This window comes from Esox lucius, chromosome 1, assembly GCF_011004845.1.
Source record: "Esox lucius isolate fEsoLuc1 chromosome 1, fEsoLuc1.pri, whole genome shotgun sequence".
NCBI classification, from domain to species: Eukaryota; Metazoa; Chordata; class Actinopteri; order Esociformes; family Esocidae; genus Esox; species Esox lucius.
This window is the reverse complement of record NC_047569.1, coordinates 18,279,441-18,297,470: the sequence shown is the minus strand read 5'-3', so window position 1 is coordinate 18,297,470 and position 18,030 is coordinate 18,279,441. Positions and strand designations below refer to the sequence as shown.

General features: G+C 38.1%; 1 protein-coding gene across 1 annotated transcript; it reads right to left on the bottom strand.

The window, feature by feature from the left end:
* Positions 1–1,985: 1,985 nt before the first annotated feature.
* tsku (tsukushi small leucine rich proteoglycan homolog (Xenopus laevis)) lies at positions 1,986–17,965 on the bottom strand. The gene is made up of 2 exons (XM_010893267.3): positions 17,702–17,965; positions 1,986–5,021 (listed from the first exon to the last, which is right to left on the bottom strand). Exons 1-2 carry the CDS (start codon positions 17,813–17,815, stop codon positions 3,972–3,974), a joined length of 1,164 nt encoding a protein of 387 aa, XP_010891569.1. The 5' UTR covers positions 17,816–17,965; the 3' UTR covers positions 1,986–3,971.
* Between the last annotated feature and the right edge of the window lie 65 nt (positions 17,966–18,030).

Here is an 18,030-nt window from a genome sequence, read left to right as displayed (position 1 = left end):
TAGGTAGAATACTACCTAATAAGGCTGAAATTTAGGAAGAAACCTAGAGAGGAACCATAGCTCAGAGGGGTGACCAGTCTTCTTCTGGCTGTGCCGGGTGAATTTTAAGAGTACAAGTTGTAATAATAAAAAAAGAGTCTGAAGCATAACCGAATGGACAAGGACAGGCACAACCCCCGGGGGGGGGGGGGGGGGGGGCACAACAGGGCAGGAGACAGGGAAAATGTAGGAAGTGCATTCCTTAGATCTACAAGGATTTGCAGTGGAGAAGGAGAACTGGGGGTGAGACCGGGGGTCCACTGACACTGTGGCCCTATCCAGGGGAGGCCCTGGACAGGGCCCAACAGACATGAAATCAATCCACCAACATTGCCAAGCATCAGCAAAAGGGACACCGACCGACCGCAACCACCTTGAAAAGAGGGCAGAGAATTGCCAGCAGAGTTCAACCCAATTGCACGATAGGCGCAACAGAGACAACAACAAGCCAGTGACACCACCCCCGAATGGCATTGGAGGGTGGGACAGGATTAAATCTAAGGTATGATTGTGGCAGTTCGTTGGACCTGAGACATGTTGGATAAAGCCCAGTGAGTCAAATATGGCTTTAAAAGCTTTTTGAAGATGAATATGAATATTGAAATAGCCAAAAATGTGAATACTATCTGCCATGACTACAAGGTTAGAGAAGTATTCAAGAAACTCACTGAGGAACATTGTGTATGGCCCGGGGGTCCTGTAAATAGTAGCTATGAAAAACGATTTATCAGCCTGGTTTGCTTTCATGAGTAAAACTTCAAAAGAATGAAAACCAGTGATGTGTTTAAGAGTAAATGTATATTTACTGTCATATATATTAGCAACACCCCCCGCATTTCAGGATGCATGGGGATATGATCACTAGTGTAGCCAGAAGGAGAGGCCTCATTTCGGGCAGTAAATTCATCAGGCCATGTTTCACACAAGCCAATAACATCTAGTTTATGATCAATGATCAATTCATTTACTGCAATTGCCTTTGGAGCAAGGAATCTAACATGAAGGAGTTCCATTTTGAGATGCGAGGTAATGCCTGCTCTCCAGATGTAGAAATGAGCCAGACATCTGGAACTGGTTCATTAATGGGGTAATCCGCAATGGGCCGAACTCTTAGAAATTCCTTTTCACTCTTTTTGCTTTTTTTACTTACTCTCACTCACTTTCTCTTTTTGTGTTCTTTCTTCCTGTCTGGGAAAACAATGTTTAAACTGAAGAACAATCACTGAGGGAAATATCCTGCGTATGTGATAATAGAATAGACTCTTAAAAAAACCATACTTTTATAGAGCCGAATATTGTAATATAGGAGATGAATCAGGAGTAAACCTTCTGTTGTGGAGTATGCTTTTTTCTTTTGCATGGGTCTCTTTGAATTTAAGAGAACTGTGCTTTGGCCAATACTACAAGGGGCTGAGGGAATATCTGAATGCTCTCTTTGTTTCTGAGGAGCCCACAATGAAACACTCACTCTCAGAGAGATCTGTGGAGTAACGGCCAGCTGTCCCTACACAACGTCAGGCTGCTCTCCCTCTTCTCACTATTCCCTCATCCAGTTTAAGGCATCAGTTTGCAGTTGTATGATGCCCTGCCCGAAACTAGTTGTATCTAACTGGCGGGCTATCTTGAGACCAGTGCGTAGTGTGTACATGTTAGTGAAGGTGGGTGAAGTTAATAAAAAAATAGGTGGGTCGAGTTAGGCAGAATGCAAAAAACAAATCAAGTTCTGTGCTAGACACTAATGAAGACATACACTATTGTCACTGGACACACCCTGTGAGTCAGATAACTAAATCACATGAATAGAGCTTGATGAAAGACTTGGGAATTGGATAGTGTATTTGAAACACACACTGTATTTTTATAAGCCTACACACCTACTGTATCAGTCTTGGAAGACTACAGGGTGTTGAGGACAGGGTATTGTATAAAACTTTTTAGCTGTCAGTTTGATAATAATACATTTATTGTAGATTTATACATTATACACTATTGGTAGACAAATATTACATTTTATACACGTTTAACATTACATAACACCATGTGGAATCAGACTGATTGTCTCTTTTAGTCCATATTATACCACAGGAATAGTAACCAAGGCTGGTGTTTAAACATTCAATTTTCACACAGAATATCAATACACTTTTGCCCGTGGAGATTCACAGTTATACCAGTACAATAAACAATTTGAAAGAGGGTAAAAATGGCAATGCATTAAATTATATGGTGTGTTAAAACACATACTTCTTTGTAAGAGATATGAAAATACAGGACAAAACATGTCCCTGTCTTAAGTAAAGGGAGACAAATGATCATGGGAAACTGATTTCATAATGGAGCAGGGAACACAATCTTGGGTGACATTCAAGCATTTGTTTATGAATGGATTTTTACAGATCATATTTCAACCACATAAATGTAACAGAACAAGATAGACAGGACAAGATAGACCATTGATATCTATTCGAAATGATAACTACAGAAACAGTCCTTACAACATGAATACTTCAAACAATACAAATATTTCCTACACCATTAAGCTGACAAAAATTAACAAACTGCTTGAATAGTTTGCTAAAAACATGTAAAAACCATGCCCATCATCATCATTATGATATTTCTCAGCACACACTTAGCAAATATAGTTTTGAGAAATATTTCTTTCAATAGCAGCATTTTTGCATGTGCTTTCATTGGTTGAATAATCTTTTTTTAAGAAATCCACACTGTTAGTAACTCAAAATACCACACCTGTTACTGATATTGCTGTTACAGTTTATATTATTTAGATCAGGTATAAATCTTGCTGGTTTGAGTTCTACCTGATAGTTTATTGCACCCACCAGATAGTTTTCCCAGATCTAAATCAATCACTGATTAAAATCAATCACTGACTCAAACTCAGCAGAACTGAGTTTGAGTCAGAGGGACTTAAGAAGCCAAATAATTAATCACCCCTACCACCAGTCGAAATGCAGATTCTGGGTGATTAAAAGTAAAAAAAAAAAAAAAGTACATCCTCACTCACATAGCTTTGCAACCAAGCATAATGTGACTTGGATGCTGTGGCCAAATGTTGATGTGGCCAGTAACCAGGTGTTTCAGACCACTGTGGCTGGGTCTAACTAGACCTAAAGATCTTGGGCTTGTTGTTATCATGCCAATGGACGTACACAAACAGCTCCAACAATAGAGATCGCTAAACTGTCAAAACATTGCAATATTACATTTGTTTAGTTTCATTTGAAGCATTTTCACTTTGAAAGTATATTGTAAGTATCATACTTTAATATTAGTTATTACTGCAAGAGCAAGTACATTAGCTAAACCTAACCAACAGCTAGGCCTGGTCTGATGTCCTATACAATAATGCTGTGATGCCTGTATTATTCTGAAACTGGAAACTTATCTACTTCAATTATATATTCACTCAACCTTTAGTTCTAAGGTAACAAAGTTTATCTTGACACTGTATGTTGATTTAGCTACTCTACATGCCCTAAATCACAAATCCTTTTGTAGATGGTTGCTATACATTGAATACATTTTTCCCCCTACAGTGTTGTGGATGATGAGAATATTTTATTTTCTCCTTTGAAATGTAAAGAGGGAAGGCTGAAAAATTGTAAGATGTTATCCATCATTGCAACTATTAGCTTGGTACTGCAGTTGAAAGAAATGATTTAGTCTAGGCATGGCAAGCGTTATGTTATAATTTATCATTATCATTATAAATAGAAGAGCCCTTTGGAATAAAAGCTAAATACAAATTGTTAATTTAAATGTTAACACAACTGCTCAAATAGTAATGGCAAAGTTTGGCAGAAAAAGGTTACTTGCATATAAACTGTTCTAAGGCAGATTTGTAGCAATAATATACCAGTTAGATGTCCATAGTGAAGGCAACAATCCAAACACAATCCCAACACAATTCAACTAACATCACAGGTTAGCACCATGTCATGTATATGTTCAGGTTCAAGCTGCCTGTGAAACTGGCCCTGCTTTCGAGTCCTCCAACAATGGATATTCTTGTCCAGGGTAATACTCTTGATATTAGGCAAGTGACTTAGCATGTTATTTGGCAATGATGTAACTCCAGAGTTGGAGAGATTGAGCTCCTGTAAAGACACAAGTCCACTGAACACAACTGGACTCAGTGTTCGTAGCTTGTTGTTGTCGGAGAGGTCCAAGACCTGAAGGCTCTGTAGCCCTCTGAAACTGTTAGGCTGGATGTCAGAGAGCTCAGGAAGCCCACTGAGGGACAGATGAACTAGGCCCTTGAGGTCTTCAAAAGCCCCCTCATCAATGCGGGAGATTAAGTTCCCATCCAGGCTTAGGTCCCTCAGTGGGATGCCTGTAAGCTTGGGTACGGCTCTTAGCTGGTTGGCTGCTAGAGTCAGGCTCTGGACATGTAACAAGGGGCTCCTAGACGAACTTCTAGAGACCACCGTGAGCCGGTTGTGGGACAGATCCACGGTTATTGGCTCTCCGTGTCCTTTGGTGATGAAAACATCCAGGTCAAACTCACGGAAGAGATTGTGGCTGAGATCCACCTCTGTAAGGGGGAGGCCAGAGAAGCAGCCTTCGGCCAGGCTCTCCAGGGAGTTGTGGCTGAGGTCTAGAGTCTCCAGATAACGTAGCCTGGACAGGGCCTTGGGGCTGACCCTGGAGATGAAGTTGTTGCTGAGGTCCAGGCTGACCAAGGTGGTGTAGCCAGGCCCAGAGAGCATGACATCGGTCAGCACAGACAAGGAGTTGGAGGACAGGTCCAAGTGGGCCGTGTCCAGAGGGATAGGGATAGGGTTGGTGCTATGGCCCACTCCCCTGCACTGCACCCTGGTCAGGCTGAAGCTGTCGAACAGGCCGAAGTTCTCCACTTCACAGTTGCAGCTCGGGTGGCAGTTCTTCACGTTTCCAGCCTGGCCGTGGGCAGCCAGCATCATCCACAGGCCAAAACACATGAGGAAGGCCATCATCCTCTAAAAGAATGGAAATAAAAAAGAATAATGTTACTTTACATACAGTGTCTTGCAAAAGTATTCACACTGAATTACAAATGGTGCGTTGAATGGTAGATTCAATTTCAAATTTTATTTTAAAACACAAACTCACAAACTTTTTTTTGTTGAGAAATACTTGTACAAAAATTAAATAAAACATTGCTTGCTTTACAATTCAGCTCCGACACAATGATAGACATGCGTAACAGCTTTAAGCGTTTTGGGATATCACTGGGTAATGTTCAAGCTATGATATATATGCACACCTTATACACTCACCTAAAGGATTATTAGGAACATTGACCCCCTTTCGCCTTCAGAACTGCTTTAATTCTACGTGGCATTGATTCAACAAGGTGCTGAAAGCATTCTTTAGAAAAGTTGGCCCATATTGATAGGATAGCATCTTGCAGTTGATGGAGATTTGTGGGATGCACATCAAGGGCACGAAGCTCCTGTTCCACCACATCCCAAAGATGCTCTATTGGGTTGAGATCTGGTGACTGTGGGGGCCATTTCAGTACAGTGAACTCATTGTCATGTTCAAGAAACCAATTTGAAATGATTTCGAGCTTTGTGACATGGTGCATTATCCTGCTGGAAGTAGCCATCAGAGGATGAGTACATGGTGGTCATAAAGGGATGGACATGGTCAGAAACAATGCTCAGGTAGGCCGTGGCATTTAAACAATGCCCAATTGGCACTAAGGGACTTAAAGTGTGCCAAGAAAACATCCCCCACACCATTACATCACCACCACCAGCCTGCACAGTGGTAACAAGGTATGATGGATCCATGTTCTCATTCTGTTTACGCCAAATTCTGACTCTACCATCTGAATGTCTCAACAGAAATCGAGACTCATCAGACCAGGCAACATTCTTCCAGTCTTCAACTGTCCAATTTTGGTGAGCTCGTGCAAATTGTAGCCTCTTTTTCCTATTTGTAGTGGAGATGGGTGGTACTCGGTGGGGTCTTCTGCTGTTGTAGCCCATCCGCCTCAAGGTTGTGCGTGTTGTGGCTTCACAAATGCTTTGCGGCATACCTCGGTTGTAACGAGTGGTTATTTCAGTCAAAGTTGCTCTTCTATCAGCTTGAATCAGTCGGCCCATTCTCCTCTGACCTCTAGCATCAAAAAGGCATTTTCGCCCACAGGACTGCTGCATACTGGATGTTTTTCCCTTTTCACATCATTCTTTGTAAACCCTAGAAATGGTTGTGCGTGAAAATCCCAGTAACTGAGCAGATTGTGAAATACTCAGACCGGCCCGTCTAGCACCAACAACCCTGCCACGCTCAAAATTGCTTAAATCACCTTTCTTTCCCATTGTGACATTCAGTTTGGAGTTCAGGAGATTGTCTTGACCAGGACCACACCCCTAAATGCATTGAAGCAACTGCCATGTGATTGGTTGATTAGATAATTACATTAATGAGAAATTGAACAGTTGTTCCTAATAGTCCTTTAGGTGAGTGTATATGCACACCATTACAAGGATATGTTACAGAGCTATAAAAATATTTAGTTAGCAAACACATGCATACATCAACACACATTAAATACAAAGTCATTATGACCAATAATGTGTTAATGATCACCAATATTTTAAACTATATTTTCCTCAAGTTGCATACTCACATTGTTTAGCAGCAATTACAACAAACATAGCAGTTTTAGAATAAAGAAACACGTTCAAATTTTTAAGCCAATTCAGCTGTTGTAACACTTGCTTCAGAATACATTTCAAGTTACCTTAAAAAAAGACAAACAGTCCTAATATACCTATTTTTCCAATAGTTTTGAGCTGTTTTATTCAAAGTTAATAACACAAATTGCGCAGGTTCATATGTACATTCCATCACACCTTCCTTTATACATTTACATCTAAGCCATTTAGCACACACTTGCCACACATTGATAACTACTGAAATCGTGTTTCAACAAAGCATTGTGTTGCCACTGATAATAATAATTTCTAAAATTCCTTCAAAAACATTGCAAACACTTAACCAAAAAAAGCAAACCCTTAACCAAGTAAACAAAACAAAAAATGCACAATGTACCTTTATATGTTGTTATTCTCTCTGATTTCTTCAAATCTGATACCTTCCTCTCCTACCTGCCAGCTATCTGACTTAAGAATCCTAGTGGTTCAATGGACTTTAGTTCCTGAACCAGCCAAACCTGTGTATTTTATGCATGTAAATGATCTGCTCTTAAACCTTAGTGGACTTGGCAACAAAACACATATAATGAGCAGAGCACACACAAAAAGTACACATGGAAGTTGGACAGAGGTTAGCAGGTGTAGTTGCATAACAAGTGGGTACACGCTCACCAGTCCTAAAAGTACACTCAAGCATGACCCAGCAGAACAGTGATTGATCATTAATATGTGCAGTGAGCCAAGCATAGTAGTCTGTTGCAGGTTGAATTCACATAAAATGAAGGGTTATCAGGGAAAGTAAGATCAAAAATGATTGATACAGATGAGAAAAAATACATACATGAATGAATAAATACATAACAATTAGATCAAGTATTTTGCAAATAATACGTTATAGACCCAAATGACAAAAACCAAAACACGGTATTCCACAGGACTGTTCCAATATCAAAAGGTGAAGCGTGGTGGTGGTAGTGGGATCTTTCCAAAACACAATGTCAGGCAATGGCCAACCCACAGCTAACATGTCGATCACACTTACAGAAACAATCCACAAACTTTTAAGCACGCATAAAGAAGTTCAAATTTCACCCATTACTCCCACTTCCATCACACCAATGGCTCACACAACTTAATGCATACGCTCATAGTTTTTTTTAAGCTCCAACAGATCATTTTTGAGGAATTAATTGTGCCCCTGATGAGGGTGATTTTCCATTGACTCCTTTGCATGGCTTTTGATAAAATCTTACAGCAAAACTAAACACATCCAAGTGTTTCACAAACTCTGCTGATTCAAATGGAGTTAATTTGGTCATGGCGAATACCTGTAAGACAAGACCACCTCCACCGTTAACTCCAGACAGACCCCATCTCCGGAAAAAAGACTGCAACACTGGTGCATTCTGGTAATATTTTTACCATGATGGCTTATAATCGCCTGGTTTGCAAGATTCAAAAACTAAATTCAAGCTATTATGTGTCGCCTGACATTTTAACTGTTTGAATTTTGATAAATGTTTTGGGATTTTATTTTCCCTTATTGTGAGGTACTGTGTGTGAATAAAGCCGGTAGAAAGACTGATTCTATGTGTTGTCATTTCAGGCTGTAAGGCAACAAAACATGACATTTTTTAAAGGGGGTGGGGATTTTCTATACCCATTGTACATGGGTGGTTGACGTCACATTGCCTTTTTGTGGTTCAGAGCATCCAACACAAATAAGTGTAATTTCAATATACATTGTTAAGAAAATGCTGCTTCATGTGAACATACTGAATATTCATGCAATTCATCACTTACTTTTTCAGAAATGTTCAACCAAACATGAAAAAGTTAATATGGTGTAACTGTCCCAAGCACGTTTGACAAAGTTTAAACTTGAATAAAACTAAGGAAAATAAATATACCAATAAAGTACAGAATGTTAACACAGAAGTCTATTGTGAGTCTGATATTTTCAAAGTGCAGGCATGATATTTGGAGCTCTGATCAAAAAAGATTTATCCCAGAAATGGATTTCATATGGTGTGACACTATACTTTGATATGTAAACAGGCTATTGTTTGTAGACCCATGGGGAGGAGGGGTCCTTGTTCAACTAGGAACTACTGAAAACATTAGGACATGGAGGGGTTACAAGGTGAGTTCTCGCTTATCATTTTTCCATTGAGTCAAATCTTTTTGGCACTCCCACATCAGTACACTTCCAGTGTCTTTTAGTGTGATTTTTTTCACAGAAAAATGCCAAAGATGACTGCCTTTTTTGTCATTATTAATTTTAGATCTGTTACCATGTTGCAGTGGATATGCTGCTAGGATGCTAGCGCATAACCACAAGGCCCAATCTTGTGTTTAGTGCATGAAACCTTATATGGTGTCACAATACATCACATTTTGTGACAGGTGCTTGTCACACTTGTCACTTCATATGATCTATTCGTCACACCATATATGAACTGTATCTTCCTACACACCGAAAAATTATTCATATGTGATAACAATCTATTCTTGTATTTTATGACTAACAGCTAAGAATAATCACATAAAAGGTGTGAAACATTGTATAGCAACTTGGTTATAGCCACTGCATGTTTTCAATCCTGACATGAAAAAAAAGTGAATTAGGTTGAAGCCTAGTTTTATAGATGGGGTGGCCATGAACTCCTTGTTAATCCAAGTGTTCTTAATTTTCTTCTTTCAGCTGACCTCTCACAGTCAATGTAGCCTATTATTTTACATTAGCACCCATTGAAGGAGACTATGCCTACAACATTTGTCATGCTATCATGATAAAGAATTATGATAGAGTTCCTTAAGAAAGGTATACCCCATTTTCATTTAATATACAATAACTTTCATGTCACACCATATGATAATTTTAGGCACTATTACAACAAATCTGTGAATAAAAAAAGTAAAAAATAAATAAAAGTCAACCACCCACAAACATTGAGTTAAAAATGCATATAATTCCCTTTCAACTTCAATATTTTTGTGTTTTTATGGTTTAGAGCACCTGCCCTCAAAAACCTACAATTCACATTTTCACTATTTTATACTAATAAAAATGTTTATTTTCCAGGGGACAGATATGGCACTGCATGATCGTAATTACCCATGCCTTCTTTACCTATAATTGTGAAAAACTTGTGATTGGGATGGATTGATATATTGTTATATTGTTAATAATAATCTAATAATATTATCTTGATATATTACACTAAAGCATGTTTATTTACACATGATAGATGTTATGATAAATCATGGCTTTAAGCTTGAAATTATTTCAAAAAGTAACCTGAAAACTGGACAGACAATAAATTGGTAAACATTTGGTGTTAAAGATACACTAAAATCAACTAAATTGACCTACTATTTCTACCATTGTATAACTTATACCGTCTATACCACCCATCCTTAGATCTTGATCAATCTATGTAGTAGGATGGTCAGTCTTTTGGGATTAGTATTGTGTTGTATACTACAGCTGTTTTAATAGCAGTCCCAAACACTGGGATGTGTATTGATGGGACAAGCATAGTCCTTTTAATCTCTATGGGGCACTGTAATGGGACCCCATTTTTAATCTTCAACCTACTGAGCCTGTAGGATCAAAATTAAAATCACTATTGACACTGAAACAACATTAAGAGGGTGAGAAGGTTGTTTGACCCTACTTATACTTTTAACACAAAAGCACAATTTGCATGAATCCCACTGCATTTCAGTGGCCCTAGACTTGGATTGTAAACATGTGGTCATAACTTTTTACTTTGGTGAACTCTCTGCAGGTTATATCATTAGGTTTTGATGGTAAGTGTTTGGATTCCCCACTGAAAGGGAATTCAATGTCATAGTTATTCATGTTCATTAATAAACAAATAATAAATTAAATAAAGTAGTTCCATTTAAATCCCTAATTTCCTCATTAGGTAAAGATGAGCAAAGCAGTTCCATAGAAAAAGTCAATTATTGTTTATCACAGTAGTTAAATACAATTGTGTTTTTAGAGGAAGGTGTGAAGAGGTGTCTGGCTCTTCGAACCGATACAGCACATTACAATCTTACAGAGAAACCAGACCAAATGTCTAAACAAAGAGATGTGCTAATTGTGTTAATGTAAACATGTGATAGCCGGTCGTTTGTTACATTGTGCCAAAAGGAAGTGATGTAAATGTGTTGATATGGGGGGAGTAGATATAAGGGGAGTAGTTTATATTGGGGAATAGTTGCACAGATGAGGTGACAAATTTCACAGATTCGCTTAATCATCTATTAACATGGAACTGGTGAAAGAACATACAAATGTAAACAAAAAGCTTTTCATGAATTACACAATGGCAATTAAAAAAGCTACACGACTGAAATTCCTATCGCCAATATTAGGGCAATAATAAAAGTGTAAATCAACGTGGTGATAAACCTGTCTGGAAAAGGACAAGTGTATTTTGCCCCCATGCACAGGGAATATGGTTTGAGAGGTAAACAATTATACAAGGAAAACAGCTGGAGAATTGCATAAATTTGTAGAATCTAGCAGTCACCAAGTCTCCAAAACTACAATTTTACTTCACCTCCATGCCAACAAGCCATTTCTAGTTATGCCAGAAGAAAGCCTGTACTCTCATTAAAACATAAAAGGTCAGTGTGTGGAGTCAGCCAAATGTAATTTGATTTGTCAATGGAATTTGGCTGGAATGAAACTCATTTGGAGTAGGGATGGGTACAGATAGTCGAATATCCTAAATTCATTTAGTATTAGAGTACTTGTGTCTGTATTCAGTTTTGCCACATTTTCTTTGGAGGGTGCTGAAATCTGTATTGCCCAGTGACAGCCCCAAAACCTGAAGGATCTGGAAAAGGTCTGTATGGAGGAGTGGGCCAAAATCCCTGCTGCAGTGTGTGCAAACTTGGTCAAGAACTACAGGAAACGTATGATCTCTAACTGCACACAAAGATTTCTGTACCAAATATTAAGTTCTGCTTTTCTGATGGATCAAATACTTATATCATGCAATAAAATGCAAATTAATTATTTAAAAATCATACAATGGGATTATCTGGATTTTTGTTTTAGATTCCGTCTCTCACAGTTGACATGTTCCTATGATTGAAAATTACAGACCTCTACATGCTTTGTAAGTAGGAAAACCTGCAAAATTGGCAGTGTATCAAATACTTGTTCTCCCCACTGTATGTATTTTTTGGGTTGAAATACACAGATCGAATATTATTTTTCTAAGTACTATTAACATTCCATTCTCAAATGTTTACATGTGCTGATATATCACAACATTAAAAAAAATATATAATTCTTTACGTTGTTTTAATAACATGGGCTGCTTCAAACCTGTTTGTTGTTTACGATCATTAATCAAAGCGGTCCAGTCAGTCATAATGACCCAATAAACACTGCATAGGCTACTATAAGCAAGTGGATGAAAAGTAACCATTTCGAGGGAAGATGGAGTATTTTTACGGAATGAATGTTACCCCCGGAAAAATTATTTGGCTACAAAACGCTACGTAAAGTTAGGCTGTGGAACCTAAGGCGGTTGAGAGTGCAGAAAACGGTGAGTTAAGCAAATAGCATATAGCTGGCTAGCTTAGCTAACTAGCTATTTTAGACTCCTCCATCCAATATACACAATGTTATGTGTTGATAAATACTGTCTTTTAGTTCTGTAGCCGAGTTTTGCATGTCTACCACACTGCTTTCTCCATATGCATATTCGCTCTTTTGTCACCCAAATGGCCATTAAGCCAATGTTCATGGGAACTACACCCACTCCTTTGTATGTTATGTAGTAGCACTGATGTTGTAAAGGTAGTTTTTAAAAACATGTATTTCGGTTAACCAAATACTATTTGAATAATAACAAATACAGTGGATATAAAAAGTCTACACACCCCTGTTAAAAATGCCAGGTTCTTGTGATGTAAAAGAATGAGACATAAGAATGGGCTATGGGGTAGGTTGGCAAGACGCAATCTGACAGATTTGGAGCGCTTTTGCAAAGAAGAGTGGGCAAATGTTGCCACGTCAAGATGTGCCATGCTAATAGACTCCTATCCAAAAAGACTGAGTGTTGTATTAAAATCAGAAGGTGCTTCAACAAAGTATTAGTTTAAGGGTGTGCACACTTATGCAACCAGGTTATTGTGAGTTTTAGATTTTTTCAATTTCAATTGAATTGTTCACATTATAGGTCACATTAAAAATTTAAAAAGTTCTGACATTATTTATCTTTGTCTCATTCTTGAACGTCACAAAAACCTGGCATTTTAAGAGGTGTGCACACTTTTTATATTCACTGTACTATTCGGATAGTAAAATCTTGTCCAATGCACATCCCAAATTCTGAGTAAGTAGGAAAAACAGCATAGGGTCAAATTTCACACCCAGATTGGTGATGACTGAGGATAGGGGAATGATGTGGCAGGGCAGATGCTGTAGGAGTTGATGATTTACTGTAGGGTGCCAATATGCATTGTCTCGGTCTTGCTACTTTTGAGTTGGAGGACATTCTGCATCCAAAGCTGTCTCAGTACTATGCATTGGCATGAAGCCAGACTGGAAAACCTCATCAAGTTGGTTAGCACTGAGGTGTGAGTGAAGCTGAGGTGGCACAATCTTCTCTAGTACTTTAGATAAGAATGGGAGTTTGGATATAGCCCTGTAGTTTGAAAGGCTGTCTGGGTCAAGGGACGATTTCTTGAGCAAGGGGGAGATGGCTACCATCTTGAATAGTGGCTGAGCATTTTTTAAACAGTGATGTTGGAATAGGGTCAAAAGGGCCCCTGGACGTTTTCATTTTTTATATGATTTCCAGAACAGTAGCAGGGTCACCAGAGCAAAGTCACTTTGAAAAGAAGCAGATCTGGGTGGTTGGGAAGGAGCCTGAGAGGATTAGGGTTACAGGATAGAATGTTCTCTAATATTATTACTGTTATTCTGGAAGAATTTTAAGAGAGCAATTTATCTCAGTATGTGTTATTATAGGGGTACCATAATTATTACAGTCCTAACTGTAAGTTATTTCTACCTTGCCTAGAAAGGCTACTAAATGATCTTATGTAATAATACAATACAATAATACTGAGCAGTGGTCTTCGGACAGGAAAAGGTCCGTAAATAACTTTTAATAGCGAAGGTACCTATAGGAAAGGTTAAATTTGAAAGTCAAAGACACGTGGAAGGTCTGCATTGAAACTCCGTAGACACAAATAGAAAGAAAAGATTCAGTTAGGCAACCCAAAGTTAAGTAAAATGCTAAACATATCTCTAGAAAGACCTAACTTGTATTTGCATATAAGGTCTACTCAGTTTTGCCTCTGTGTTAATAGTTGAGGGTTATGTTTAGTGTCAGGAATTCGTTTTAGGGTTAAGGTAAGGTTTTTGGGGTAATTCTTAGGGTTAGTTTAAAATTGGGATTAGTGTAAAATATGAATAGGGAAAATATAACTATGAATCGGAAAATTCTTTGGTGTCCCACAGGTATGTAAAATCTGTGTGTGTGTATATGTATCACTGTTTGATTTGTCTGGATTTGTTGACTGCAAGCCTTAATACCTTCTGCTGTGTTCTGACAAGAGAAGAGGCAGATTTATTCTGTTTATTTTGTATACCCTTTACTTGTCAATAAAGAATATATATATCAAACATCAATGTTTACGAATTATGATGCATGTTTTTTATAACACTGGATTACCTTTACTACCTTAATTCCCCCTAAAAATAGTTAGGGATCTGTCCTTTACCCTTCTCTTACAAGCCTGTATCCTCCCTACACACGGACCAAACCGCCAGAATGACAGGCTTCTTTAGAAAGCAAGTGAGAGTATAAAGCCAAACAGTAGAGACGGTGACAAAAAAAAAGTCTAGTTTACCACATTGGTGCTAATTAGTGTCTTCCCCTCTCCCTCTTCTGGAGTTGTTAGATACGTTGTCCATCCAGGCGTCTGCTGCTGTTTTACTGGGTCCTGTGAACTTTCCACACCAGATGTTGCTTTCATCTTTTCACCAATAAATACTGTAAACTGCTGTTACCCAAGATGTCAAATCAGACCAACGCTAACCACAATAATTACTTGACACTAACGTCTGTCCGTGCCTCATCTCAGCAGAAACTGTAGGCACCAAATAACATTTAGGATCACACTTTTAGGAGCTCATCTTTCAAGATCTTCCTAACTTCACCAGACACACTACAGTCTGAGAATCCAAAATGTGGTATAATACAGAAATGGATAATCTTATATGGGAAAAAAAATCCTCTCAAATTAAAGCTGACAGACTGCTTTTTAACCCATTCAGTGAGTTAATAATTTAAAATCAAAAGTGCTGGAATAAAACATCTATAAATGTACAGAAGTGTTCACCATGTTATAGAAAATATCTTACCAAACTGCTTCCGATGTTAATGCCCACTAACAATCTAATTAGGATTTAGTTGTGGGCATGTTAATTCATTTCAGCTAAATTGATTCCTGATATTAAGAAGAACCAGGTTTAATATAAGTATTAGTACAAAAAAGAGAATAGGCTAGGCTACATCAGAACACCAACAGAGTTGTCTTATCTCAAATAAACAAAAAGTATAAGCAATAATGTAATTTTAGTTGGTGCTGTCATCTTGCTAAATAAATATGGCATGATATTCATGATTGTATAGCAATTTAATTTGCTCTACAATGTGTTGCATCCATTAAAGAAATATTCAGAGAACTAATTCAAAGGCAATTTAAATGTACACTGTCTATGAAAACTGTAATAACTTGCAACATGCCATAAACTGGAGGGTCTTGGACTTTGTGAGCGAAAAGTCAGCAACGTGACTTTGTTCTGGGTCAGATTTCCTGCAGCTGTGGCAAACCTAACCCTCCGTTTGGTTTAGTAGCCTACCATTCTTCAGCCAGCATGTTTTCATTGACCTTTTCATTGGCTAATTGGACAAAAGGGTTTGACAAGAAGTGTTCCAAAGATTGATGACATCTACATGGGCCTACAGGAGTAAAAATCATACACGTATGTATGTTGGGGTATATCCAGAGGCAATAGACTGTGTTGGGGTGTACTCAAAGACAACATTGTACCATACAGTAGGTAACAACAAAACATTTCACATAGAACAGGGAGGCCCACTGGGATTTTTTCTTGATACATGAAGGCATCATTTGTCACATATCACATGTTAAAGATTTTATTACGCACGCACACATGTGCAGAGCAACGTGTTGATGGATGTGGACATAAATCTGTAGCACGGAAACCGTATTTTAGCAGAATCAACGTGACCATTACAATTGATCATGCTAGATAACACTCTAATACATGAATGTAAGATACATATGAAAAACACTGAGTCCTTAACAGATATTGTGTATGTATAATAAATATATATACATACACACGTCAGAAAATGTACATAATAAACTTGTACAAACTGCAAAACAAAAAACATAAAGCAGTATTTTGGAAAGTGATGTACTGCTAGCATTGCAAAATTCAGACATTCATGATCACCCCCTATCTCCCAGCGGGGCCAATAACAATGCCCCTTATTGGCACTAAACCATCCAATAACAAATGCACCTTATTGGCACTAAACAATCCAATAAAAATACTGAACTTTAATTCCACATGTGTAGTGACAAGTGGAAACCTAACCAACCCTATTACTGTATATCAAAACACGGTTTTAGATCTGTAAGACCTAGGAGTACAAGTTCTAGCATGACACTGATGTGGTGATATAGGCTAGTAGTTATAATACTGCAAGTATTTGTCAATTATTGCTTTCTGAGATATGAAACAGATAGCTCGACATGACATACAGTATGTGCTACAATCAATAATGGAAGTACTTTTTAATACACATTCTGTGTCTTTGCAATAAAGTGTTATTTTATTCAGTCCAAAGCTTTTTAAGGGCCAAGCATTGGACTAAATAACGATCAAAAAACGACTGAATGATCTACAAATCATCATGCATTGTAAAAGATGACTCAGTAACATTGTTAGAACAGTCATTCACAATTACCCATAAAACACTGCGGATTTGATCTCCAAAAATATTACTATTAATTAACACAAGACAGTTCAATGGAAACACACCATGACAGCTAATTGTCTTATTAACTTTCTATGCAAACACTGTAAATGTAGATAATTTTTTTTATAACTCACTAGGCAAGCTGAAGGAATCAATGTTTTTGACTGCCAAGCTTATTCATGTGGTACCTGAGAATAAAATCTGATAGGCACCATCTACTGTAGTAGACTTGACTGATCCTGCACTGATCCTCCATTCTGGGATATTTGCCCGCTGGTTGTAATAGTGGCGCTGTCGAATCAACGGAGATCACCTGTGTACTATGTCGTGTACTATGCGGTACTATGTCATGTACGTGCCGATTTATACCCCATGTCGTCAAAACATGGAATTTCATTGCTAACTGAGATATGATAGTCAGTGTACTTATAGATGTACATATTATTAAAAAAATGTTACACACCCAGCCCAAAATGGGAGGTTTATAGTTTGTCAAAGTGCCAAACTGCCTCTTTAACTCTACTTGTCACGTCTGTGTTCAAGTTGATAAAAACGCAGTGTATTATGGGTAAATTGTGACTGAACGACTGCGCATAATGAGTAGTTATTTATAACGCAATTAAAGTACATTTGTAAATCTATCAGTCCGCACTCGTACTGCTGCTCTCGTCTCGAACATGGCCACTTTCTCTGATGCTCATCCATCAAACATGTTTGATGGATTAGGTCTGTGAATTGGTAAAGCGTGTCAGAGTTTTCAATATAAAATATCTGTAAACTTATATATTTAAATACTTAACCTAAAATATACTATCTATGACAAGTTTTATAAATGATCTAATCACTTGAGTTCGTGCACAGGCTTTAAATGCAAAGAAAGTTGAAAATGCCGTAATCAGATAAGTTTTACACGTATACACATTTTAAACATACCTTTGTCATCAAATAGAAATGTTGAGAGTTGGCTCGCCCGGACAATCCAGTGTATCCTACTTTACATCGCCAAGGAATGCTGCAATCCTCCGCCCCCATTGCTGTAAATTCCATATCATTGTGCAGTTAACACAAGTTAGAGTTCTCGTGGGTACTTTCGCTGTCTGTGATGCGACCTATTCTGTCTTGATGGCTAGACAAAAATCACCTACTTTTTTTTAGCGGATCACTGAAGTCACGGGTTTTCCGCTAACACCCTTCAGCTTTTTCCAATAGCTTGTGAGCTTTTGCAACTTTGTACAGAATAGAGGAACGATGCGCCCTCTCGT